The 26,651-nt window shown below is 40.8% G+C and overlaps 1 protein-coding gene across 3 annotated transcripts; it reads left to right on the plus strand.

Moving 5' to 3' along the window:
* The first annotated feature begins 6,319 nt into the window (after positions 1–6,319).
* Positions 6,320–12,907, plus strand: rrp36 (ribosomal RNA processing 36). 3 transcript variants are annotated; one of them, XM_088075228.1, is made up of 8 exons: positions 6,320–6,419; positions 7,875–8,258; positions 8,806–8,992; positions 9,517–9,583; positions 9,719–9,823; positions 10,513–10,590; positions 10,944–11,061; positions 12,043–12,907. In XM_088075228.1, exons 2-8 carry the CDS (start codon positions 7,877–7,879, stop codon positions 12,192–12,194), a joined length of 1,089 nt encoding a protein of 362 aa, XP_087931354.1. In that variant the 5' UTR covers positions 6,320–6,419; positions 7,875–7,876; the 3' UTR covers positions 12,195–12,907. The 3 variants fall into 3 exon arrangements, with proteins under 3 accessions (XP_087931354.1, XP_087931355.1, XP_087931356.1); XM_088075229.1 differs by lacking the exon at positions 6,320–6,419 and adding an exon at positions 6,453–6,583; XM_088075230.1 differs by lacking the exon at positions 6,320–6,419 and adding an exon at positions 6,767–7,300.
* Positions 12,908–26,651: the final 13,744 nt, after the last annotated feature.

The following is a 26,651-nucleotide window of genomic DNA, read 5'->3' on the forward strand; positions in this document are numbered from 1 at the left end:
CTCGTCAGTTAATCCCATGAAAACACCCAAACTAACACTGAACGAATCCGCTAACGAGAACAGAGCGTTTCTACGGCCTGACCTCCTTCCTCCTCCTCTGTTCTGCAGAAACACGAGCACCGAGCGAGAGAGGGCATCACGGAAAGGTCAAAAAGCTTTTTCCTTTAAACCAGAAGAGTATCTCTCAGTTACAGTTCGGGAGTTTAGTTGATGTAATTTGTTTTCTTCTTCCTCGTTAGATCAGTTCGGTTTGTCGTGTCTGCCTCATCCGTCCTGAAGCAAAATCAAACTCCATTTTATGTGCGTCACATTGTAAATGAAAAATAAATATGCATCTGCATCAACATGTCCCTGTTTATTTATTTATTTATTTTGGGTTTTTTTCTTATTTTCAGATCATTATGTTTGTCATTTTTGTTTTCTACTTTTCTTTTTTATTATTTTGTCTAACACTCTATCGTTACAGGAAACTGTTCAAATTAATTAAACCAATCTAAAAGACGCCACAGACACAAACATCTTTAACTAAAAATGAGCCAAAATATTTAACTGTAAACGCTGATGTTAACATTACCTGCAAATCTTACTAAATAAACCTTCAAGTTGAGGAAAAAATTACAAACTGTTGCCATCATGGTAGAGTATGTGTTTAATATTTGCATATTTGCAGTCTGTGGGGGAAAACATCAGTTTTTCACTGATGGATGAAATCAGTCTTTGAAAAAACAAACGATCAGCATCTCTCTGCTGTCATCATGAAGTCTGCAGATTCTCAGAGTTCAGTGTTTAAGTGAGTTTTTGGCAGCAGTTTGAAAGCTTTCCATGCACAGACAGCTGATATCCTGCCCCCTGCTGGTCGCTGAGACACTGACTTGTTTTTGGTGTCTGAGGTTGTGAGTTTGTGTGATGCTGAATGCAAATTCTGATGCCGACATTTTCATCGTCGTCCAATTCGTCTGCTGCTAAAAAGGCCCGATGGCTGCACAGCGGAAAAAATTGTTGTTTCCCGCAGAGATTTAGAAACAGTAACACAGTCTACACCCGGCGAGTCAGAGTCCAGAGAGTCTCAGCAGTGACGGGGAGGACGCAGATGGACAAACGCAGGTTTCCATTACAGATTTGTGCAAAACTTAAGCAATATTTTCAAAATTTTGATAAAACACGAGCATATCAAATTGCGAGATGACTGCGTTTCCATTGAAGGATATCAGCGACTTCTCCTCTGGCGATAACATCCCAGTAACCATGGTGATGGACGTCCAAAACATTGCAGGGTTTATTTCTATTGCAGCTGCTCGATAAAGTTGATCTAATGTCGCCGTAATTTCTTTGTCTCGTATCAGAGTGAAGAAGATCTCGGTCTCGGAGTCATGTTTGTACGACGTCATGTGACTTTGTTGTACTTTTTCTTTTCTTTCTTCTCTTTGGGTTTATTGGCGGTTAGCATCCAGAAAGTCGTGTTACCGATATTTACCATTCACATCATATGAGCTTCAAAAGCAAAAGAAAGTGTTTCCATCGCAGTTTTGCAAAATATGGTTTTTCGAATTGCCTGAAATACCACCTCCTGTAAGCGTAAAAACTTTTTTTTTTCGAAAGTGACGTGTTTCCATTAGGCGCATTTTTGTATTCGCAATTTCAATTTGCACAATTTGAGTGTTAAAGGAAACCTGCCTAAAGACTCAATGGGGGACGTCGATCTGACTCAGCAGGACCAAAACCCAGAGCGTCAGATTGCTGAGAGGCAGAGAAACGGAGGATTGATCAGCACTGCGGCGAGGACCAAAAGGTCAAAACTCCAGTCACACCGAAGACAACGGGACAACGGGACAACGGGACAACGATGGCGCTCTATTATTAGAGCTGATCTCAGAGCAGCTGGACGTGATGTTTACAGGTTCGCCGATGAGGTTTCAGTCAGGCCGCAAACACAAAAATAAAATCTGCTCCTCAGATCTTTACCTGTGATCACTGTGACGTTACTGATCACGTTTATCCTCATTTCAACGTCATACGATAATAAGACCACGAGGTCCTCAGGGAGAGTTTTTTAAACAGGTCAATGAAATCCAATATCATCTTCTTCAAAATACATTTTGAAATATTTATTTAAATTATTTAAATATTCAGATAGTTAACTCAGGGGAAACTGGTAATACCAGTGTAAAAAATAAATAAAGAACTGTACGACCTACATAAGCAACAATGAATAATACACAGCAGCTCATAATGAAATAAAAAATAAACGGATCCATTAAATCAAATATTACTTATTTTATTCAAAAATACATTTTAAAAAAGTATCCATAAACTTTTCTTTTTTTTATTTAATTATTTTCAAATACTTTTTGCTATTTGTTAATAGCCCAAAAAATAAAAAGTAAAAAACAGCTTGTTTTTGCTTTTTTATTTTTTTTTACTTTTTTCTTTTGGTGTTGCATATTTTAGGTGTTTTTTGTTTGTTTAATCTTTATCTCTTCTTTTTTTTCTTTGCTTATTTTCAGATAATTTGGGGGTTTTTTCCCTACTTTTTTCTTTTCTCAATTTTTAACGCTTCTTTTTTGTTTTTGTGCTAATTTTCAGATAATTTGGGGCGGGGGTGCATATTTTTTCTTTTCTTTTTGGCTTATTTTCAAGTAATTTTTGTGCATCTTTTTAGTAATAGTTTGCTAATATGGGAAGCATTTCTTGTTGAGTTGCTCATTTCCTTCTTCCCACACGACTGAAATAAATGGATCCAGGTAGCTGTGGTTTCAGTGGGCTGATGAGGAGCTCCTGTTTGTTTGTTTGTTTGTTTGTTTGTCTGTAAACAATGGTGGCAGGTGTGTTTGTTAAATAAAGTGCAGGAGGTGAAGAGTTTTCTGACTCACCGGCATCATGTTGGCGGTTCTCTGTCGCATCAGACTGCAGCTCTAACCATCACACCATCCTCCTGCTCCTCCTCGCGCTCCTCCTCGTGCTCCTCCTCCTCCTCGCGCTCCTTCAGCCTCCTCTTCATTCACAGCTCCTCCGTCACCATCAGACCTCCTCCTGACCTGTTGCGGAGCAGCGGCGGGCCTGTGTGCGGGTCTCCGGTCCCTCCGGTCCCCCGGGTCCGGTTTCTCTGCAGAACACAAACACGGGACGCTGTGAGAGCGGCGGTGCACGCGCCTGTGCACGCGGTTCTTGCACGCGGTTTGTGCGCGCGGCTGCGGGAGTTAAAGTTGTGATGGAGGAAACAGACACGGAGCTGCTCCTGTCTCTCCTCCTGCTGCTCCTCCTGTTCCTCCTCCTGCTGGGCTCTAATCCGTCTGACGGATCACAAACATTCAATCAACGCGCACCGGCAACCGGGGCCCCGCGTGAGGAGGGGCGAACACCACTTCCGGGGACCTTTTTCACAATAAAAGCCTCGTGTGTTGGACCGCTAGAGTGGCCTGATTTGACCTTTGAGCTGCTGAATTATATCTTCTTCTTTTTTTTTTTTGCTTATTGATCCAAACTGATTAAAACATACATACAAGTAAAAGTACATAAGTATTAGTGTAAAATCTAATTAACATATCAAAGGTAGAAGTACACAATAATAAACAAAACAAAATATTTACTTAAATATTCATTTGTTTTACAAAGGTAGAAATGGTAATGCTGGTGTAAGAAAAAATGTAAGTTAAAGTCCTGCATTTTAAAATAATTGTAGGCCTACTTGAGTAACACATCACATAAACATGTTGCACCACAATTACAAAACCTTGTCACGAGTAAAACCTTGTTCAGATAAAACCTCGTTACGTGGAGCATAGACTTTTATATTATTGATGCGCTTACATGTAAACATCATTAATGTTGAAGTTGGAAACTTTGAATCACTGAATATATTTCTTCATATATTTCTGATCAACAATAACACATATAGGTTATTAATATGACCACAAAATAAAAACAAAACATGAATAACAGAGCAATAATAAATAAGATCAAATATATAATTTTATTTTGAAGGACAAGTTAATGTGTATTCCGGTTTTAATCTGTCTACATTGCACAGATCGTCACCAGAGTCTCCTAGCAACCGGAATAAACTCCTCCTCGTGTGTGTGTGTGTGTGTGTGTGTGTGTGTGTGTGTGTGTGTGTGTGTGTGTGTGTGTGTGTGTGTGTGTGTGTGTGTGTGTGTGTGTGTGTGTGTGTGTGTGTGTGTGTGTGTTGTAGAATTATAATATAATTTAATAATAACAAAACAATAACAATAACACATAAGAAAAAACAAAACTTCCAGGATGTATCCGATGTGTGAGAAACAAAAGGGTCACAAACTATTTCTATTTCTCTTGGCTGCATTTGAAACAGGAAGTCGTGCAGACAGGAACATAAACACAGCAAAGACATGATTTAACAGGAACAATAACGATCCAGTAATAATTATAGAAAGGCCTATACAGCGGCGACGGCGGACAGTTTTGTCGATATAAAATTGGGGCTAATCCATATACTGGTGGGGTTCCAGTCAATGTCTAAATGTCAAGGTCCATTTTCACATTTTAATTTCCCCGACTTAACTTCAGTTAGCTGCTAGCTAGTGCTGACGGCAGTAAGCAGGACCTGGGATCAGTTTACTGTGTGCAGCTGCATCACGCTGTCAGGATGCGGAGGCGCTGCTGGAGCTTGTCAGCAGAGTTCAGGCGAACACAGACGACTGTTGAAGGAGCTGATGTGTCCGCTAACATGGGGCTAAGGCTAATTCTGGAAGGACTGTAGCCCAAACAACCCTGCCCTGCCTTGGCCTGTGGTGGCTGTCCTTTTAATTGTCCTCTGGTGTGACATCATTTGTAATGATAATATTTGTAATTCAAGGATCGAGATCGGCGCTGCTAACCGCTGTGTTGGAGATCCATGCTGTCGGAGATCCGCGCTGCCAGCCGCTGTGTCAGAGATCCACGCTGTTGGAGATCTGCTGCCAGCCGCCATGTCAGAGATCCGCGCTGCCAGCTGGCGTTTCTGAGATCCACGCTGTGCCAGCCTGTGTCGGAGATCCGTGCTGCCAACAGCTGTGTCAGAGATTCACCATGTTGGAGATCCATGCTGCCAGAAATCCACGGTGCTCCTCTCTGTTTGTCCGTTTGTCTCACTGCACTGCTGTCAGACAATCTGCCCTTTCATCCGCGACAATGCGGCAAGGTTATCAAATTATGTATGTATATATATAATGTATACACCTTTTTGTATTGCTATATATTTATATATATATCTAAACTCTAGGTGCTGTAGCACATATTAACAGAGGGTTTGTCATCATCGGGATAATTTTTATTTATTGAGTCAACACATTGGAGTTTAGAAAAATTAAAATTTATTTATTTCTTCATTTCAGTACATTTAACAGCGATATTTGGTGCAATAATTCAACTACAGAATTCCTCTTTGCAAATATCCAAACGTGCAATATTCTCCCAACTCCTAAATGTAGGCGATATATAACATGCGACACACATTGTATACATTCTTGTTATTTTATGTATATCTCTGTTGTTCATTGTAGCATTATAAGCATATGTATATTTTTATTTTTGTAACTTACTTACAAATTTTATACATTGTAGCATAGGGCACAGTTTTAGATTTTACACACTGGGCACATACATATTATAATTTAAATATTCACATGTCAGTGCTAATTGTCTATTACTGTATTTCTTTTCTTTTAGATTTCATTTTAATCTTTACATACATTTTTTATTTTTATTGTTTATTATTACTGTATTTCTCTTTTTTTAATATATATATATATATATATATATATACATAAAATACATTAAAAAAAATAAACTATGCTGACATCAGAGCGACTGTATGGAAACACAATGTACCCCCGGTGATCAATAAAGTTTTATTTTATTTTATTTTAAAGTGTTATTTTAATTATTTTCACCATTTTTTTTCTCCATTGCCTCTTTCGGGGCTATGTCATAGAATCACGCAATGTGTGAGAGAGGATTTCTAAAATCAAGTAAACCACAGTCACTGTCGTCAAAGTTAATGCATATAAATATGTTAATTGGAGGAAATAATTGTAGAAAAATGTTAATTTTTTAAACAGATTGTTGGTTGGAGCTGTTGCCGCTGAGTCTGACCTGCAGAGGGCGACACTGCACGGCTGTTAATGTCTCTGCCTACAAAATAAAAGTGTACAAAAACATTCATTGTGGTAGAAATATTATCTAACCGGACATGGCACTAAAATAAACCACAGCAAGCTGCAGTGATTAAAACAACAGCATATCTGTGCCTTAATCTGGTCCAAAACCGTAAAAGAAAAAAAAGTGAAACATTTATTTTGAAGCCGGAAACGGTTTGAGTATCGTTACCGGAGTGCAGCCGACATGAACACACGTGGATAATGAAGCTTAGCAAAACAGGACTTTAAAAACACCTTAATGCACAGGTAAATGCACCTTTGCTTCCCCGGATCTCCCGGAGACAGATGTGTCCCGGTGTCTCCGCTGACGAGGAGAATATTTTCGCTTTGCTCTGATTTCTGGACTCTTCACTTCTGAATCCGCCAAACTCAATTTAAAAATCTGCGCGTTTTAAATGATTTCGTTCGCAGTTAAGTCGTGTTGTTAATGAAATTCAAATGTAAAGTTCGTCACATTTCTTGCAAACTAGTTGTCATTTCGGCATATAAATAACTGTCATAGAAAAACGATATTTTTCAGGAAAGTAATTTTTACACGAGTTGATGTCGGGTAAACAACGTTAGCAAGACACGAGAGCAAGCTGCCACAACAAAACCTTTCCGAAATAAATCTGCGTCTTCACTGGACTAAAGTTACCCCGAATTCAAGTGTACCTGCCATCGATGCCCTAACATATATGAAGTCAAAGAAAAGCTGTTTCTACATATGCTAAAAAAACTAAAAAATGTCAAAGTGTCGGTTTTCTGTGTGGAGTTTGGTTCACAGTCGCTTGTCTGCAGTTTGTGATCATAGTGACACGTTTCATATCAGCGAGGATTAACCAGCTCAGCAGCAGAAAATACAGCAAAAAGATGATATTTCAGTCATGTAGGGTTTATAGATAATAACACCAAGTTGCTAGTTAAACGACTAACCAACTAGTAACTTAGGTTATCGATTAGCCGGCTGTCTGAGTAAAGTAGTACTTTTAAGACTTTCTCCGCTTTTAAAGTTGCTTTTCGGACAAAAGCTGATAATACGAACCCATTAGAGGACAGGTGAGCGTCTCTGCAACAGTTCGGGGGGCTCCACGTCGATGTCAGGTGTTTGTAAGTCCGCTAAACCTGGACTTTCGCCGACAGCGCAGGTGAGCTGAATTCATTTGAATTTCAAGGAAGGTAACGATCCAAGATGGCGCGCGCTCTTCCTGTTTCAGTCTCTGAGCTCCGCGCTGCCGCCGGTGGCGGGAAGCTAGATTGCAGCCTGCAGGGGACGTTTCTAAAATTTGAACGCAATTATTTATAGCGCGCCTTTCACAATACTCAAATATGCGCAACAGAAACGGAAGCAGACGCAATTCTAGACGAGACACAATTTCAGACACTTGTAAGATTTTGGGACATTTCTAGGATTTCAGGACGTTTCTACGATTTTAGGACATTTCTAGGGTTTTAGGGCATTTCAAGGGTTTTAGGACATTTCTAGGGTTTTAGGGCATTTCTAGGGTTTTGGGACGTTTCAAGGATTTTGGAAGATTTCTCAAATTTTGGGACAATGCCAGGATTTTAGGGTGTTTCTCAGATTTTAGGACGATTTTAGTATTTTAGGATATTTTTTGGATTTGAGGACATTTCTTGGATTTGAGGATGTTTTTAGGATTTTAGGACTTTTGTCCACTGTCATACATGAGTTTTTTTTAAACTCTCTGGTTTCGTCTTCAGAGATGGAGACGAAGAGGAAAGAGACGCAGCAGCGAGCGCTCGCCGTCTCTCAGAAGAAGAAGAAGACAATGATGGCGGCGAGCAGCAGTGACGATGAAGACTCTGACGTGGAGAGGAACTACGCTCTGCTCACTGAGAGAGGAAGAGGAGGAGCCCAGGAGGAAGAGCGGGACCATGGAGGAGAGGAGGAGGAAGAGTTCACTGACGACAATGATGATGATGATGGTGAGGAGGACGATGAAGAGGAGGACGGACACAGTAAAGCCTCTGAGGAGGAGGATGATGATGATGATGAGGATGAGGATGATGAGGATGAGGATGATGAAGGTCCAGAGGATGCAGGCGGAAGCAGTGAGATCCGGACCAGAGACGACATTAAAAAAGGTGACTTATCATTTTTGGCAGTTAAAAAAAATCTCAAAATCTCCCGAATTTTTATGAGAAAAGTTTCCCCAAACTATTAAACCAAAAACATTTGCCACATTTAAAAAAACCCAAAAAAGAACAACAACAAAACTTGCAAAAATATTTTCTTCAAAAATCGCCCCTAAAAAAAAAAGAAAAATCCTCACAGCTTTAAAGAAAAGAAACGTTTTAAAGACAAAAAAGTTAAAAGGAAATGTGACTTTGTGTCAGTGGGCCTGGAGGATTTCTCAAAAATAGTTCCTTAGTTATATTTTAATATTCAGCTCCTGTTCTGGACTCATTATTTCGAAAATAATACATATTTTAAACAGCTATTATATAGAAAAGACCCGATGAAGATTATTGATGGTTGTTTCAGAGAATTTATGGTCTCAGCGTCCCAGAAAAGTCCTGGAAAAGTCCTGGAAAAGTCCTGGAAAAGTATCCGTAAATGTGTGTGAACGCTGCCTCCTGTGAAATGCCGGCGCAGCTGAAACGTGTTTGTCCCCTGACCCCCCCCTCCCAGAGCTGTCCAACATGTCCTTTGAGGACATCATGAAGCTGCAGAGCAAAGTGGGAACCAAAGTTTACAACGAGGTGGCGTACGGCGGCGGCGGCAGCGGCAGCAGCGGCAGCAGCGGCAGCGGTGGAGGTGGCGGCAGCGGCGGCAGCGGCGGGAGTGGAGGGAAAAAGAAACGCCTCAACAAAAACAGGTGAGGAGTCTGTGATGAGTCTCTGATGAGTCTGTGATGAGTCTGTGAGGAGTCTGTGATGAGTCTGTGATGAGTCTGTGAGGAGTCTGTGAGGAGTCTGTGATGAGTCTGTGAGGAGTCTGTGATGAGTCTGTGAGGAGTCTGTGAGGAGTCTGTGATGAGTCTGTGAGGAGTCTGTGAGGAGTCTGTGATGAGTCTGTGATGAGTCTGTGAGGAGTCTGTGATGAGTCTGTGAGGAGTCTGTGAGGAGTCTGTGATGAGTCTGTGAGGAGTCTGTGATGAGTCTGTGAGGAGTCTGTGATGAGTCTGTGATGAGTCTGTGATGAGTCTCTGATGAGTCTGTGATGAGTCTGTGATGAGTCTGTGATGAGTCTGTGAGGAGTCTGTGAGGAGTCTGTGATGAGTCTGTGAGGAGTCTCTGATGAGTCTGTGAGGAGTCTGTGAGGAGTCTGTGAGGAGTCTGTGATGTCTCTGCGTCCTCGCGTCCTCTCCTGCTGAGCTCACGTCTGTGTTTGTGTCCTCAGGCCGATGGAGGTCTCAGCCAAGAAGCCGGCTCCGTTCCTCCGTCAGGTCGTCGCCGTCAGGAAACCGGCGAGTGATTTTTTTTTTACTCTTTCTGCAGCGTGATCATTTCCCGTCTGTCTGACGCACGTCAAAAAACCGACTCTGACGCTGAGTGAAGCAAAAGCTGCAGATCAAATAACCGGATTCTGTTTTTGCTCTCAGACGCTGAGAGATCCTCGATTCGACGACCTGTCCGGAGAGTACAAACCGGAGATCTTTGAGAAGACGTACAAGTTCATCACCGACATCAAACGGCGAGAGAAAGAGGTGAGAGGAGGAGTCACACCTGCCGAGCACCTGGAGGGACGCCAGGGATAAATGAAAAAAACAGTTTCTCCCGGGAAACTTTCGCCTTCTCTTCACCAACTGGTTATTTCCCACCATGTTTTTTTCATAATCTATTTTTTAACATCAGTTTTTTTATCATCTATTTTCTTTACAGTGTAATTTTTTCACCCGTCTACGTTATTCAACATTTAATTTTTTTTACCATATTTATTTTTCAACATTTATATATTTTTTATTTTTTTGAACCAGCAACCTTTTATTCACCATTTAATTTTTTTTTACCGTCTGTTTTTTAACATTTACTTTTTTCACCATCTATTTTCTTTCATCATCCACTTTTTTCACCACCAAATGTTTTTCATTATCTAGTAATCTTTTCAATATCTATTTTTCTCACCAATAACTTTTTTTACAACATTTTTTAATGTAATTTTTTCAGCATTCATTTTTTTCCATCTGTTTTTGTAAACCAAATACTTTTTCCACCACTAATTTATTTCTCAACATCCATTTTTTTCTACATCTATTTTTTTTTTTACAATCTATTTTTTTCTCCCCTGTGTCACATTAGGAGCGCCGTATAAATCTGATTTTCGAACATTGGCAGACGCTGTTTAACATCATGATGTGGGACTGAAAATGAAAGTTGTGTTGTTGTTTGTCTGCAGGTCGTCCAGAAGCAGCTGAAGAAGATAAAGACGAACGTACCGAGGAAAGAAAAGCTGCAGTTCCTCCTGAAGAGGATGGTGAGAGTCATACGTCAAACACAGCGCCTGACCGCCTAAATCCAGCTGTATTATTAGTATCATTATTATTATTGATTTCTTAAAATTATCATTATTATGATTTATTTATTAATTATTATTTTAAATGATTATTATTATGATTTTTTAAAATTATTATTATTATTATTACTATTTCTTTTTATTTATTTATCATTATTTAAAATGATCATTATTATGATTTATTTAATTGTTATTATAAGATGGGTGCACAGGGTGGTAACAGGATGGTGTGTGTGTTGTGTATGTGCGTGTGTGTATGTGTGTGTGTTTGTTTATGTGTGTGTATGTGCGTATGTGTGTGTGTGTGTGTGCAGGAGAACCAGGAGCGAGCGAGGCTGAGTCGAGAGCAGCAGAGAGAGAGAGAGCTGCAGTTGAAGAGGCAGCAGAGAGAACGAGCCAATCAGGGAGCTCGGCCGTTCTTCCTCAAGAGCTGTAAGAACGCGTTCACGCCAAACGTTCACGTTTCCTCGCCGCGTCTCTTCATTTTCAGCACCAACAGCTTGAAAATGATGTCTTTTTATGTCTTTTTTGTTTGTGTGTTTTGAATTTTTCATTTGAATTAGAATTAATTAAAAGTCAATTAGTTAAATTAGATTATTTTGAAATGTGTCATATGTCATGAAATGACATAACCAAAATTACCTGAAAAAAGTCACACAAATAAAGAAAAAAACACAATAAAATGATCTGGAAAAAAGCTCTTATAATAATAATTTTAAACATGTAATTATGATCATTATAATTATATTTGCACACAATTAAAAGCTGCATAAAATCCAGATGAATTAAAAAAAAATTGTATCAGAAGGGGCCAAAAAGCCTTTAGAACGTTTCTTGGATTTTATGATTTTTAATTTTTTTTTTAAAGCTAGGGAAAAACCATTTCTAATAATCATAATTACATATTTAAAATAGTGTTACAAAATTAGTATATTTTTAACACTTTTTCTATGTGATGTCCTCATTTCTTCTTCTTCTTTTTTCACTATTTTTTACAGAATTTTCTTGTACTTTTTAAAAAAAATTAATTTCTGAATAATTTAACATTTTTTGGTTAATTTTCAAGTTTTCAAGTTCAAACGTTTAAATGTGAATGTGAAAGTTTTTCTTCACATTTTTCATATTTCCGACTTAGTTCGGGTTTTAACACGTTAACAACAAATAATTACAAAAAAAGGTATAAAACACAAAAAGTTACGGTGCAGCGTAAGAAAATAATAATTATTTAATTTATTAAAAGCATTAGCTCTAATGGCTGACGCCGGCACATTCTCATAAATGTGATTAATGTGTGTTGTCCTTAATACATAAAATGCAAATACAAAAAAAAAACCTGTCAGATTTTAGGATGCATTGAATTTGATAATAAGGTCACGTCTGGAGATTCTCAGTGTTGTTGTTGTTGTTTTGCAGCTGAGAAGAAGAAGCTGCAGCTGGCTGAAAAATACCAGGAGCTGAAGAAGAGCGGGAAACTGGACAACTTCCTCAACAAGAAGAGGAAGAGGAACGCCGGGAAGGACCGCAGGAAGCTGCCGAGACAGCTGCAGAGCAGCAACGCTCAGTGACACACACACGCACGCACGCACACACACACACACACACACACACATGCACGCACACGCACACAGAAGAAGAAGCTGGAGGAAATATAAGACTGTAAGGTCCTCGGCCTGCAGGAGGCGCTGTGATCTGTCTGTTCATGATGTGATGAAGGACTGACTTTCAGTTAACCCTTTGAACTCTGAGCACACTTACTTGATTTCCTTCAAACACACACCTGAAGAGAGCGACGCGCGATGAAAGAAACTTGGTCAGAAATTAGAAGGGAAAAACATGAAAATTAGTACAAAAATAAAATACAACCACACAAGAAAGTTAAAAATAACCTGGAAAAACTGATCGTTTTGTAACAGAATTTTAAGTCATTAAAAGTATATTTTACTCAAGATTTTTTTCTCAAAAATTTGTCCCTAGCTTTTTTCCTAAATCTTAGAAAACTAATTTGGTCAGAGTCACATTTTGCTCCCGGGATCAATGACATTTTTCAGCCTCTGCAGTTTGAAGAATATGACTGAATAAAAACATGGACTGATGATGACATGAAGCGGACTGATGATGACATGAAGCGGACTGATGATGACATGAAGCGGACTGTGACCTGTGCGACATAAATTAGTCCGTTTGTCACACCTGCACGGAGGTCATGTGATCCACCCAGAAAACTGTCAGTTATGTTCAGCGCTCACTTTTTTCCCTTTTTTTTTTTTTTTTTTTTTTTTTAAATAAAATTGTATGTTTCCTATGTGGTCTCATTTTAGTCTTTTTCTAATATAACATGCTTTCCAAACCTGGTTTGGAAAGCATGTTATCTGGAACCCAGTTATAAAAGCCAGAGACTGTAAAAACAAGAAATTATTGTTGAATTTTTAAATTTCCGACCGTCCTTGAACATATGATGTGGGACAAACCCTTGATGCATTTTCTCCGAGTCTCTGGACTGAACACGTGTTTGCTGTTTAGTTAAATATCTTAAAGTTTGAGTCTTGATTTAAAAAAATAAAGAAAAAGTATGTCGGCTTTCTCCGCAGTGAGGGGCTCCCTTAACTGTCGAGGGGGTTCCCCTCCTCAGCAGCAGCAGCGGGGCGCTGCAGCCTGTTTGTGTTGTCGTTGATTCCAGCGCGGGAGTACCCCCTTAAACTGGCCCCGCCCTTTGTGACGTCATGGCGCGGGAAACGGAAGTTTTCAAATCTCAAACACGGGAGCAGTTTCTGTTTGTCCGTTTGCTTCGCTGCTGCTACTACGCCCAAAAATTACCGTCCCCGCCGTCAGTCCGGATCGTGTCCGCGGAACTTGGAGCGCGGTTGGATGTGTTTTATGTAGCGGTAAGCTAGCTAAAGTTAGCCGTGTTAGCTAACATGACGGAAAAGTTCAAGTCGGAGCTTTGAAGTGCGCTAAAGCAGAGAGGAGAGGACATCCGGGGACAGGTGTGGATATCTGGAGTTTTCGTGTTCAAACATTGGACATTGTGGACATTTCACACGGGCTCCGGTGGACTCGGTGTCGTTTTTGCTGGATTGGATGCAAGCTAACAGCCGCTGGGTGAAAACACCGCCGGTAAGTTGATCGTATTGATTATTTGTCTGGTAAAGGCTGTTACAGATGCTGTGTTACATGTTATAGATGCTGTGCTACATGTTATAGATGCTGTGCTACATGTTATAGATGCTGTGCTACATGTTATAGATGCTGTGCTACATGTTATAGATGCTGTGCTACATGTTACAGAGCTGTGTTACATGTTATAGATGCAGTGCTACATGTTATAGATGCTGTGTTACATGTTACAGATGCTGTGTTACATGTTATAGATGGTGTGTTACATGTTACAGAGCTGTGCTACATGTTACAGATGCTGTGCTACATGTTACAGATGCTGTGCTACATGTTACAGATGCTGTGCTACATGTTATAGATGCTGTGTTACATGTTACAGATGCTGTGCTATATGTTACAGATGCTGTGCTACATGTTACAGATGCTGTGCTACATGTTATAGATGCTGTGTTACATGTTATAGATGCTGTGTTACATGTTATAGATGCTGTGCTACATGTTACAGAGCTGTGCTACATGTTACAGATGCTGTGCTACATGTTACAGATGCTGTGTTACATGTTACAGATGCTGTGCTACATGTTACAGATGCTGTGCTACATGTTACAGATGCTGTGTTACATGTTATAGATGCTGTGCTACATGTTACAGATGCTGTGCTACATGTTACAGATGCTGTGTTACATGTTATAGATGCTGTGCTACATGTTACAGATGCTGTGCTACATGTTACAGATGCTGTGTTACATGTTATAGATGCTGTGCTACATGTTACAGATGCTGTGCTACATGTTACAGAGCTGTGCTACATGTTATAGATGCTGTGCTACATGTTACAGATGCTGTGCTACATGTTACAGAGCTGTGTTACATGTTATAGATGCTGTGCTACATGTTATAGATGCTGGTTATCTGCTGTCAGAAATACTGTTGTTTGTTGGTGTTTGTGTTTACTGTCTGCTTGGTTATTGTGTTAACCCCTCCGGGACTGCTCGGTGCATGTAATGCGCTTTCTTAATTTTTTGATAATTTTGGCTGTGTTTACGCATTTTAGTTACATCTTGGGAAGATTATTTAGGTTTGTATAATCTTGGTATTTCCAGCTCAGCTCCTACAATAAGTCTGAAATACACTGTGGAAACAAAATGGTTAAATTCATGCTGTCATGTGCAAAACAAACAAACAACTGAAACCCATTAAAACTGCAATTTTTGATCCCACAGCCATTAAAGCCTAAAACATTGCATTGTATTATTTCTTTTGCCTTGAATTTTTTTTTTTTTTTTACTATTTTCCACCTGATAACGTCTTTTTAACCATATTTTACACTTAGAGAAAAAAAACATGCAGTTTCCACAAGGTGTACTGTCACAATAAATGTTGCTGTAGATCACTGATATATTCCAGGCTGTGATAAAAAGAAAAACTATTTTAAAAAAAGGCTACTTTGCATATATGACATTTCAAAATTATTCAGTTTTTGTGTTTGGCATTTAAATTGTTGAAATTATGTAAAGTAATGAATATTTGATATTTATGATTAGGACTGATGTTGGTAAAAAAAAAAGAAAGAAAAAGCGTCTTTTGTGCTCAGAGCGATATAAGTGCGTGTGATATTTAAGTTGTCCCTAAAGGTTAATGGCGTTGCTTTCATAGCTGGTTGTTGTTGATGTTTTCATCGGGTGTTTTGATTGTTTTAGCTTATGGCTGTATTGTTATAATAATATTATAATAATATGAAACCATATACATACTTGCCTTCTGTCCTTGGTTGCGAGCCCTGCTAGTTGCAGCTCTGATTTTTTAAATCCTTTATCTCACTGAGGTTTTGAATAATTAGGTAAAACCCAAAACACTTGCCATGATTTTGAAAAGCCTTTCAGCAATTGTGCTGCTTAAATATCAGCAGGTACCTGTTTCTGGACAGAACTAAGCTGATATGAGCGGTTTCCTCCTGTTTCAGTCTCTGACAGGGGTGCCCAAAACTTTTTTAAAAGGGGGCCATATTAGATACTGTGAAAATCGCTGAGGGTCAGCTGTTTCTCGCATCATACGGGTTATATGTGAATCAACTTGATTTCTGCCCCAGTGTAATGTTTTGTGTTGATTGAATATGCAGCTTTTTGTTATGGTGTTTTTAGTTTTTTTGCATTTTTTCTGTTTTTGCTATGTGTTTGCTGAGAAAAACTACTCGATACACACAATATTTATACATTTATATTTTTTATATTTTGAACGTACATATTAGTTTTATGAATTGTATTGTTGCATAATGCACAGTTTTATATTGTACACACTTTTTATAATTTATACACACTGCACATTATCAGTATTGTAAATGAAATATTCATATATTTGTGCTAATTTTCTGTACTTCACTGTATTTCTTGGCACTTCTATTTTTACACCGAACATACTCAGCATATTATGCATACTTTCTTTTTTAAATATTTACATATTGAACCAACTGGATACTACTGTATTTTTATTTTTACATTTATACTTTTACATGCTTGTGCTTGTACATATTTCTTCTTGTTATTGTTCTCTATGCTGGCATCAGAGCGACTGTAACAAACCACAGTTTCCCCCCTGGGGATCAGTAAAGTATTTCTGATTCTGAATATGTAATGGAGGTAGGATTTTTAATTTATTTTCATTTAACAATTTAAAATACCTGTTATTGTCAAATGGCATCAGGTCACTGAAACAGTAAATACCTTTAGGACTTGATTGATTGAATTGATATTCTAAAAGCTATCAAAAGTGTGCGCAAAACTACCGTTTGTCTTTGGATTAGCATTGAATGCCAATGTTTTGCAGTAGAGGGGGAAATTATTATAACCTTACTGTAAATGCTCAAAAGTTGAAAGATAAAAATTTCCACAGCCTGTTGACCATCACTTTGTATGCAAACATTCTTCGCAATACGATAAAAATACTGGGAAAAAAAAGAAATAAAATTACAGTCTAACAAGTTTCTGAAGTTTCTTGGGAGTTGATGACAAATTTTGTGATATTTTTCTAAAAGAAAATTAACTGAGTAGTTGTTGCACCTTACCATCTCAACAAGTGAGCCCTCAGAGCCGGGGCTGCTGAGCGGGAGGTTTTCCAGAAGTCGATGACAATCTTCATGTCACTATTATTATTATTATTATTATTATTTTTTTTTTTTTTTTTATGACAGTTTATTTCCACTCCTTTTTCAGTATTAACTTTTTGTCACCATTTTGTCTGGGGAATTGGGGGAGCTCTATAGGAATGAGAAAAAGGGACTTTTCCCAGTAAATAATACCTCTGTGTGTCCTCTCTCTGTGTGTCTCTCAGGTCAGGAACGTATCTGCATCGATTTCCAGTACGAGCAAGAGGGGAAGGTCCAGTTTGTGATTGACGTGGTGTGCGCCATGGCCCACGCTCTCCACAACATGCAGAGGGACCTGTGTCCCAAAAACTTCAGCATCTACCCCAAAATTGACCTGACAGGAGAGAGGAAACTGCTCAATTACATCCGCAGCGTCAGCTTCAACTGTAGGTTTAAAGACGCTTCTCTACTTCCACAGTATCTTAAGGGATTAGCTGAAGGGCCATAGGGCCCAGTCGGGCTTACCCCGAATAAGTAAAATGCTGTCACCACCCAGTGGGTCCATGGCCCGCAGTGTCAGAATCAGGGCTGGGCAACCAGGCAGCATGAAGGAGAGGGTGCCCTGGGTGTGCTGACCCCTGGCATCATCGATTCCTCCTGAAGGGCTTTTTCCTGTGCATCCTGGGAGAGGATCTGATCATGGAATCCAAGTGGTCCATGTTCAGTACCTCCATTGTGAAAGCGGCTGCCTAAAGGTGTGGTCCGAAGGTCACCGGTGCCTGTCTTTGCAAGCAGCCTCGCATACCAAAACAAATACTTTGTTTTAGGTACTGCGGGTAGACACCAGTGGGGTGCAGGAAGCTGTCAGGCGTCAGACAGCAACCTACACACCTGCTGGTGGAAACCCAACAGAGAGGTGTTTTCCTAGACTGCACTGGTTGGCCTGAAGGCCATCCCGGGGGAGGATGTGAACATGGAATCCAAGTGGTCCATGGTCAGTACCTCCGTTGTGGAGGCAGTTGCTAAAAGCTGTGGTCCGAAGGTTGCTGGTGCCTGTCTTTGCAAGCAGCCTCGCATACCAAAACAAATACTTTGTTTTAGGTACTGCGGGTAGACACCAGTGGGGTGCGGGAAGCTGTCAGGCATCAGACAGCAACCTACACACCTGCTGGTGGAAACCCAACAGAGAGGTGTTTTCCTAGACTGCACCGGTTGGCCTGAAGGGCTGCAGCTGAGGCAGTCGCCAAAGCAAAACCTCGGGTGTTTGGGAAGGCCATGAAGGAGGAAAGTGTTGCTGGGGAGAGGGACGTCTGAAGTGCTCTGCTCCGCCTGTTGTCCCTGTGACCCGGCCTTGAATAAAAGGCAGTAAATGGCACGGGTTACCCTCTAGAGCAGAGTCTCTACACTTCTACTAGCTTTTGTTTCATTTGATCTGGATCTGATAAGACCGTGATGACTCAGCCACTCAGTATTATGAGTACCTCCCCCAGTTTGGGGACACCAGGTCTCCCCCCCGGAGCCAGACCGGGAGGGGGGTGGAGCGTGTAGGTGAGAGTCTCTAGGGCGGGACTTTGGCCATAGGGCCCAGTCCGGCTTACCCCAAATAAGTAACATGCTGTCACCACCCAGTGGGCCAGTGGCCCGCGGGGTCGAAATCAAGGCTGGGCATCTGAGCAGCATGAAAGGAAGGGTGCCCTGGGCGTGCTGACCCCTGGCATCATCAGGTCCTCCTGAAGGGCTTTTTCCAATGCATCCCGGGGGAGGATGTGAACATGGAATCCAAGTGGTCCATGTTCAGTACCTCCATTGTGAAAGCGGCTGCTAAAAGCTGTGGTCCGAAGGTCACCGGTGCCTGTCTTTGCAAGCAACCTCGCATACCAAAACAAATACTTTGTTTTAGGTACTGCGGGTAGACACCAGTGGGGTGCGGGAAGCTGTCAGGCGTCAGACAGCAACCTACACACCTGCTGGTGGAAACCCAACAGAGAGGTGTTTTCCTAGACTGCACCGGTTGGCCTGAAGGGCTGCAGCTGAGGCAGTCGCCAAAGCAGAAACCCGGGTGTTTGGGAAGGCCATGAAGGAGGAAAATGTTGCTGGGGAGAGGGACGTCTGGAGTGCTCTGCTCCGCCTGTTGTCCCTGTGACCAGGCCTTGAATAAAAGGCAGTAAATGGCCCGGGTTACCCTCTAGAGGAGAGTCTCTAGACTTCTACTAGCTTTTGTTTCATTTGATCTGGATCTGATAATACCGTGATGACTCAGCCAGTTAGTATAGAGAGTACCTCCCCCAGTTCGGGGACATCGGGTCTCCCCCCCGGAGCCAGACCGGGAGGGGGGTGGAGCTTGTAGGTGAGCGTCTCTAGGGCGGGACTTTGGCCATAGGGCCCAGTCCGGCTTACCCCAAATAAGTAACATGCTGTCACCACCCAGTGGGCCAGTGGCCCACGGGGTCGAAATCAAGGCTGGGCATCTGAGCAGCATGAAAGGAAGGGTGCCCTGGGCGTGCTGACTCCTGGCATCATCAGGTCCTCCTGAAGGGCTTTTTCCAGTGCATCCCGGGGGAGGATGTGAACATGGAATCCAAGTGGTCCATGGTCAGTACCTCCATTGTGAAAACGGCTGCTTAAAGCTGTGGTCCGAAGGTCACCGGTGCCTGTCTTTGCAAGCAGCCTCGCATACCAAAACAAATACTTTGTTTTAGGTACTGCGGGTAGACACCAGTGGGGTGCGGGAAGCTGTCAGGCGTCAGACAACAACCTACACACCTGCTGGTGGAAACCCAACAGAGAGGTGTTTTCCTAGACTGCACTGGTTGGCCTGAAGGGCTGCAGCTGAGGCAGTCGCCAAAGCAAAACCTCGGGTGTTTGGGAAGGCCATGAAGGAGGAAAGTGTTGCTTGGGAGAGGGACGTCTGGAGTGCTCTGCTCCGCCTGTTGTTCCGTGACCAGCCTCAAATAAAAGGCAGTAAATGGCACGGGTTACTCTCTAGAGCAGAGTCTCTAGACTTCTACTAGCTTTTGTTTCGTTTGATCTGGATCTGATAAGACCGTGATGCCTCAGCCAGTTAGTATTGAGAGTACCTCCCCCAGTTCGGGGACATCTGGTCCCCCCCCCCGGAGCCAGACTGGGAGGGGGGTGGAGCGTGTAGGTGAGCGTCTCTAGGGCGGGACTTTGGCCATAGGGCCCAGTCCGGCTTACCCCAAATAAGTAACATGCTGTCACCACCCAGTGGGCCAGTGGCCCGCGGGGTCGAAATCAAGGCTGGGCATCTGAGCAGCATGAAAGGAAGGGTGCCCTGGGCGTGCTGACTCCTGGCATCATCAGGTCCTCCTGAAGGGCTTTTTCCAGTGCATCCCGGGGGAGGATGTGAACATGGAATCCAAGTGGTCCATGGTCAGTACCTCCATTGTGAAAGCGGCTGCTAAAAGCTGTAGTCCGAAGGTCACCGGTGCCTGTCTTTGCAAGCAGCCTCGCATACCAAAACAAATACTTTGTTTTAGGTACTGCGGGTAGACACCAGTGGGGTGCGGGAAGCTGTCAGGCGTCAGACAGCAACCTACACACCTGCTGGTGGAAACCCAACAGAGAGGTGTTTTCCTAGACTGCACTGGTTGGCCTGAAGGGCTGCAGCTGAGGCAGTCGCCAAAGCAGAAACCCGGGTGTTTGGGAAGGCCATGAAGGAGGAAAATGTTGCTGGGGAGAGGGACGCCTGGAGTGCTCTGCTCCGCCTGTTGTCCCTGTGACCAGGCCTTGAATAAAAGGCAGTAAATGGCACAGATTACCCTCTAGAGGAGAGTCTCTAGACTTCTACTAGCTTTTGTTTCATTTGATCTGGATCTGATAAGACCGTGATGACTCAGCCAGTTAGTATTGAGAGTACCTCACCCAATTCGGGGACATCGGGTCCCCCCCCCCGGAGCCAGACCGGGAGGGGGGTGGAGCTTGTAGGTGAGAGTCTCTAGGGTGGGACTTGATGACTCAGCCAGTTAGTGTTGAGAGTACCCCCTGGGACACAACATGTTTGCATATTTACGACATCTGTTGCATGCCTGTCCGTCCTGGAAGAGGGATCCCTCATCATCCTCTGCCGCTCTTCCTGAGGTTTCTTCCTTTTTCTTTCCCCGTTAAAGGGGTTCTTTTTGGGAGTTTTTCCTTAGGTGATGTGAGGGTCTAAGGGCAGAGGGATGTCGTATGCTGTGAAGCCCTCTGAGGCAAACCATGTTTTGTCTTAATGGGCTTTAAAAAATAAAATTGATTTGATTGCCCAGTAGGGACCGCAAACGCTCTCTATTTAGAGTGTCAGAGAGTGTTCGGCTGCGTTCAAAACTTTCAAATACTCTCCTTTCCACTTTTCCTTCTTCTCCACAGAAAACATCCCCAGGTCAAGGAAAGATGTGAGGGAGACTTCATCAGCACGTCAGAAAAGACGACTCCACCTCTCCTCGGCTCTGTGATGATGCGATGGCTGGAGTTATTGATGAGGGTCTGCTGTCATCAAACTACAGTGTTCAGATGATGGACGACAAAAGCACATCCTCACAGTACTGGCTTTTATGCAGAAGGTTGTTTGTTTTTTTTCTCAGCCAGCAAAGCACAGACCCTCTTGAAATTGCTAGAACAATTAGCGCCGAGCACCCCCTATTAAAATTGAAGGAATTATTTATTTATTTATTTTTTTAATTTAAAAAATATTATTTGGTTTTCTCATAAGTGTTTGGTATCGATCAGCAGAGGAGAGCGTCATGGTTTCAAATATTGAAGATTTGAAGGTTTGTAGTGAACTTTATCAACACTTTAAGAAGTTAGAGCTAGATAGTTAAAACGGTAAAAGTAATAGAAGGATGGAGTGTATTTTTCTGGCTTTGACGGTCAAGCACCACACCCCTTTTTTCAAAGAGTTATAACCCCAGTGAAGTCGAAGGGGTTTTTTGACTTTGGGCTTTTGCGCCCAAAGTTTTGGGGTTGATGCTCTTAAATGATCGGGACACATAGGAAGTGTTAGACCTCGGTCAGGATCTCCCATTAATGCCATTCTGGGTTATTCTCTGATCAGGCCTCTTCTTTATCTTTTCCTTTTTTTCCTTTTCCAGTGTTTTATGGGATAGGTTTCCTCTCTGCTGTTGAACTATGCTTGACATTGACTTTTCTTTAACCTTTTCATCTGCTTGATCATCGTGCACTATTTCAGTGCACCTGATCGAGTCCAGATGTCACACCTAATTCAGTTCCTCACTGGTTTTTATCCCCTCATTTTTATTGTTGCTCCATTTATTAGTTTGTTGTTCATTTAGTCATTTTATTCATTTTGTCTTTGCTGTATTCACTGTTTCATCATTTATCCATACTGATTCTTAAACTCACTCATTTGTAGTTTTGAGTAGTTTTGCTGTGTAGTGAGTAGTTTAATAACACTTTCCTTTATAAAGACACTTGATCTGGTGATGTGTGTGGGTATAATATCAGGTCCATGTACACCTGGAAAAAAGAACTCTTTAGCAAACTTCAAATTATGAGACCAGAGTAATTTCTAAGGTAAAATAGGCTATCAGCCTTTCTATTTTAATGGGTGGTGCTCCGAGGTTTTTAAAATTTTCAATGTAAACTTTCTGTTCCTGATAGCCGAAGTTGAGTCCCATTACTCCACTTCATCTTCATAGCAATTCATGTTTCTGAGTCATTATTTCACATAATGAGTTATAGTTACATATTTTGGTTTTGATTAAATAATTAGATTAATTAATTGCTAATTATTAATAAATCCCCTATTTAAGCCGCTACATTCTCTTCTGAATTAATAAAAAAAAAAAAAACAAAAGCATATACTATAAAGCAAGTTAAAGAAAGAGCCAATAATAATAGAGTAGATAACAGAATAGAATAGAATAATAGAAATGGCGGAAAACATTTAAACAATGACAACAACTGTTGGTAAAAAATGATATATTTGATTAATTTGTTGGGTAGCTCTAATTTATTCAATATTCTGTTAGCCGCAGCCAGAACACTGACACGGATAACGTTATTTTATAACACGAGTCGCTGACTCAACGTCATAAATGCATAAAACGTAGCGGGAAAAAGTCAGTGTTTGGTCGGTCAGAGGACTTTTTGGTCCTGAATTTTCCTTTCAGAAACAAAAGTGGAAAAAAAAAACCAACAAAATATAAAAACAACAAAGAGTTATTTAATTTTCATTTCAAAATCCACAAAAATGAAAAATGAAAAAACTAAATTCAGAGTCAGAAATGGAATATATTTTTATTATTTATTATTTTATTAATTTATTTGTTTGTTTGTTTTTACCCGGGACAACTTGTGTTTCAGATGATTTATTCTTTTTTCTTTGTTTTTCTTGCCATCTTTGTTTTCTTGGAATTTTAATATATATTTTTTGATTGGAGAAAAATAAAATAAATGCCATTTAAATCTATTTCTGACCCTGAAAACTTTTTTTTTTCATATTTTATGATCGGATTTTGAAATGAAAATCAAATAACTAATTGCTTTTTGTTTTATTCGTTTCTGTTTCTGACCAAAAAATATACTGACTTTGGTCAGTGGTAAGAAACTTTTTTTATTATTTCACGTATTAAATATCAATTTTTGATCACATATGAGGTGTAATATTGTTAACTGCTGTTTGTGTAAAGTGACTTAAACTAGCTAGAAATGTTATTATTTTAGCAAAAAACCCTGACAACAAGTCAGGTGAAGCTGTTTATAAGCTATATTTCAGTGGTTTAAAATACATTTCTTTAAATCACGGCTCACTTTTTCTGTTTTCTTTGCTCTTCATTGTCATAAATAAACTGGAAACAGCTATCAAGTTTTTTTTTAAATATTAAAATGCAACCTGTTTTCTTTGTAGTTTTACCACCTCAAAGCTCATGAACACGACCGAGTCAGAAGAACAACTTCCCAACTCGCAAACGACGACCTTCAGACGTCACATGAACGCAGCATAAAACCAGCGGTGAGTAAGAAGAAGTTTAAATAATATGTGTAAATAGTTAAGATAAACTCTACCATCAGTGAGACTGATTTATACAGTGTAAGAGTGCTCTAGCTGATAACTAGCAAAAGTATTTGACAGTGCACAAAACTTAACAATATATAAAAATGCATGTTGCTGCTAATCATTGACATATCCCAGGCTGTGATCAAATCAAATCAAAATGAAATCTACTGCAGAATATTGAAAATAATATTTTTTTTAATCCAAAAAAGAAAGTTGCACCATGTCAAAAAACCTGACATTTAAAGGGTACATTTCTGAAAATTAATGAGATTTTAATATTTATGATTATGCCCGATGTTGGTAAAAACTATTAACTCAATGAAAGTAGAAAATCAGAATTAGTGTATAATATTTTTATAGCCTGATTTTGAAAAGCACAGAGTGGTATGAGTGTGAGTATATGACGAACACAAAAAATAATGATGAATAAAAATCAGTGTTGCTGCTGATCTTTGACATATCCCAGACTGTACTATACTGAAAATCATTCTTACTTTTTTGTGATTTGTTTTTTATCCAAAAACAAAGTGGCATCATGACAAAAAACAAAAACAAATGAATATTTGATTTTCATAATTAGGACTGATGTTGGTGAAAATAAACTCAATAAAAGTAGAAAATTGTATTAAATGATAATATTTTTTAAATCTTGACTTCAAAAAGTACATTTTGAGCAATTTGTGTGTGTGTGTGTGTGAGTGATATTAAAGCGGGCTGTAAGGGGTTAATATTTTTCCGTGTGTCAGAGTGGAGTCTCAGGTTAAACCTGTTGGATTCACGTGAGTTCGCGTTCGGTCGTTCGGCTCACGCGGAGCTAATGGGGATTAAACCGGCAGCTTTTCAGCGGCGGCGTCACCGTTGGCGTGTTTCGCCGTCGCTCTGCTGTCGGACCGCCTCCATGTGCCTGACTGCCCGCCTCCATTCAGCCCTCTTTTGAGTGACCGTAATGCCGCCGCGAAAAGGCAGATCATGATCTGCAGAACAAAGGCTGACGGATAGAGCCGAGAGCTCGTTCACGCCGCCGGCAGTCGCCGCCCTCAGAGGCTCGCTGCCAGCTGCAGCGGCACTTTTCAGCCCTCAGCTCTTCTTCTGAAGTGTTGAAGCGCGTTCCCCCTTCCTCCGCCCAAAGAAAACAGTCACTAAAGTCTCATTTGTTGCCATTTAGCGGCGGCGGGCGTGGCGTTGGATGGAGCCCTTGTGTGTGGCTAAAAGGATTATGGGAGCTTAATTGAGTGTGCTAATTGATGGGACAGTGAATGTGTCTGAAAGGAGCTGAGGGGCAGATGTGGTGTGAAACCCCTGGCTCTTTCTAAAGAATACAAATCAGCAGCGGAGCCGTCTATTCTCCGCGCTCTGCGACACTCAATTATCCCTTTCACACGGCGAGCAGGGGGCCGGCCCAACAGATGGTTTCCACGCCGGGCGCCGAGAGGAGGCAGCTTTTCTTTAAGCAGCGATGGGCTTTTTATTGGCTATTCATGGCACGCAGGGTCTCAGCGGGAACAATGGACGACTGCAGCCGTGAATCGGAAAGAGCCAGCGGAGGTTTGGGTTCGGTGCCGATGAGGCGTCCGTTACGCTTGAAACTGAGGAGAAAGGAGAAACTGTGGAGGGCGTGTTCACCTGGGGAGGAGGCGGGGAGGAGGTGCACCGTCTGTCGATGTCCACGTCAAGTCAGCAACAATGACATCGTTCATCTCAAACTCGTTGCAACCCGGCGATAAAACCCGTCCTGTGAGAGCGGAGAAACACCTGACGATCCAAAAATGTTTTCACGTCTCGTGGAACTTTTTTTTTTTTGTCTTTCACATTTTTGTTAATTTTACAACATTCAAAAATAAATCAATCTACAGTCAGAATAAATAATTCACAATCATAAAAAATAAAAAAAATAAAATTAAAATTAAATCAAACCAAAAAAACCCAAACAAGTATAAATATATATATAAAAATCCAACTTGACAGGCAGCCACACAGAGCTCGCCCCCGCACCGCGATCCCTCCTCCACATACATGAACACACAAACATACACCTCATGGAAATTGTACTAATCGTGAAAATATTTTTACAATATTAATTAGGTACAACTTTAACCCTTTCAAACTTGAGCAAATTTTCTTGATTTCTCTCTTCTTTCAGATGTGAGGGCAACAAGCAATTCGACAAGAAATGGCTCAAAAAATTAGTAAAAGGTAACAAGAAAAATATCTAAAAATAGGAGAATAAAAAGAAGAAATTGTCCTTGTTTTTGAAAGAAATCAAACCAATGCAGAAGTTTAAATGCCAGAAAAAGGTGTCTAAATGCAGCACGAAGAAAGATGCAACAAACTACACTTCCCATAATTCCCCCCTGCAGCCCTGTAAGCCAACATTTGCAAGTTACAAGAAATGTTCTAAAATCTGAGAAACGTCCTAAAATATTTAAAACACCCTAAAAAACGTTCTTTACTTGTGCGGCATTCAGATGCTTTTTACAAGTATTCAAATGTTTTAACCTCAAGTGAAATAGTGTGATTTCTTTTAAAAAAAAGGAAAATAAAATGTGACAAGGGAGCTAACTTTATTTATTCATTTTATTCAAATTCTCTGAGTTTTGGGAACTTGCTGTTTATGATGTTGAATGTTACAGTTTGGATTAACATTTGTTATTGTCTATTGTTTGTGTTTTATTTCAAAATGGTGTGGATAAGTACTCTTAAAATTAACAAGTATCATACAAGAAGCTCCTTTCAAACACACACACACACACACACACACACACACTCTCACACACACACACACAAACACACACACACACACACACACACACA

This window comes from Plectropomus leopardus, chromosome 3 (genome assembly GCF_026936395.1).
Source record: "Plectropomus leopardus strain MGB_pleo_1.0 chromosome 3, ASM2693639v1, whole genome shotgun sequence".
NCBI lineage: Eukaryota > Metazoa > Chordata > Actinopteri > Perciformes > Serranidae > Plectropomus > Plectropomus leopardus.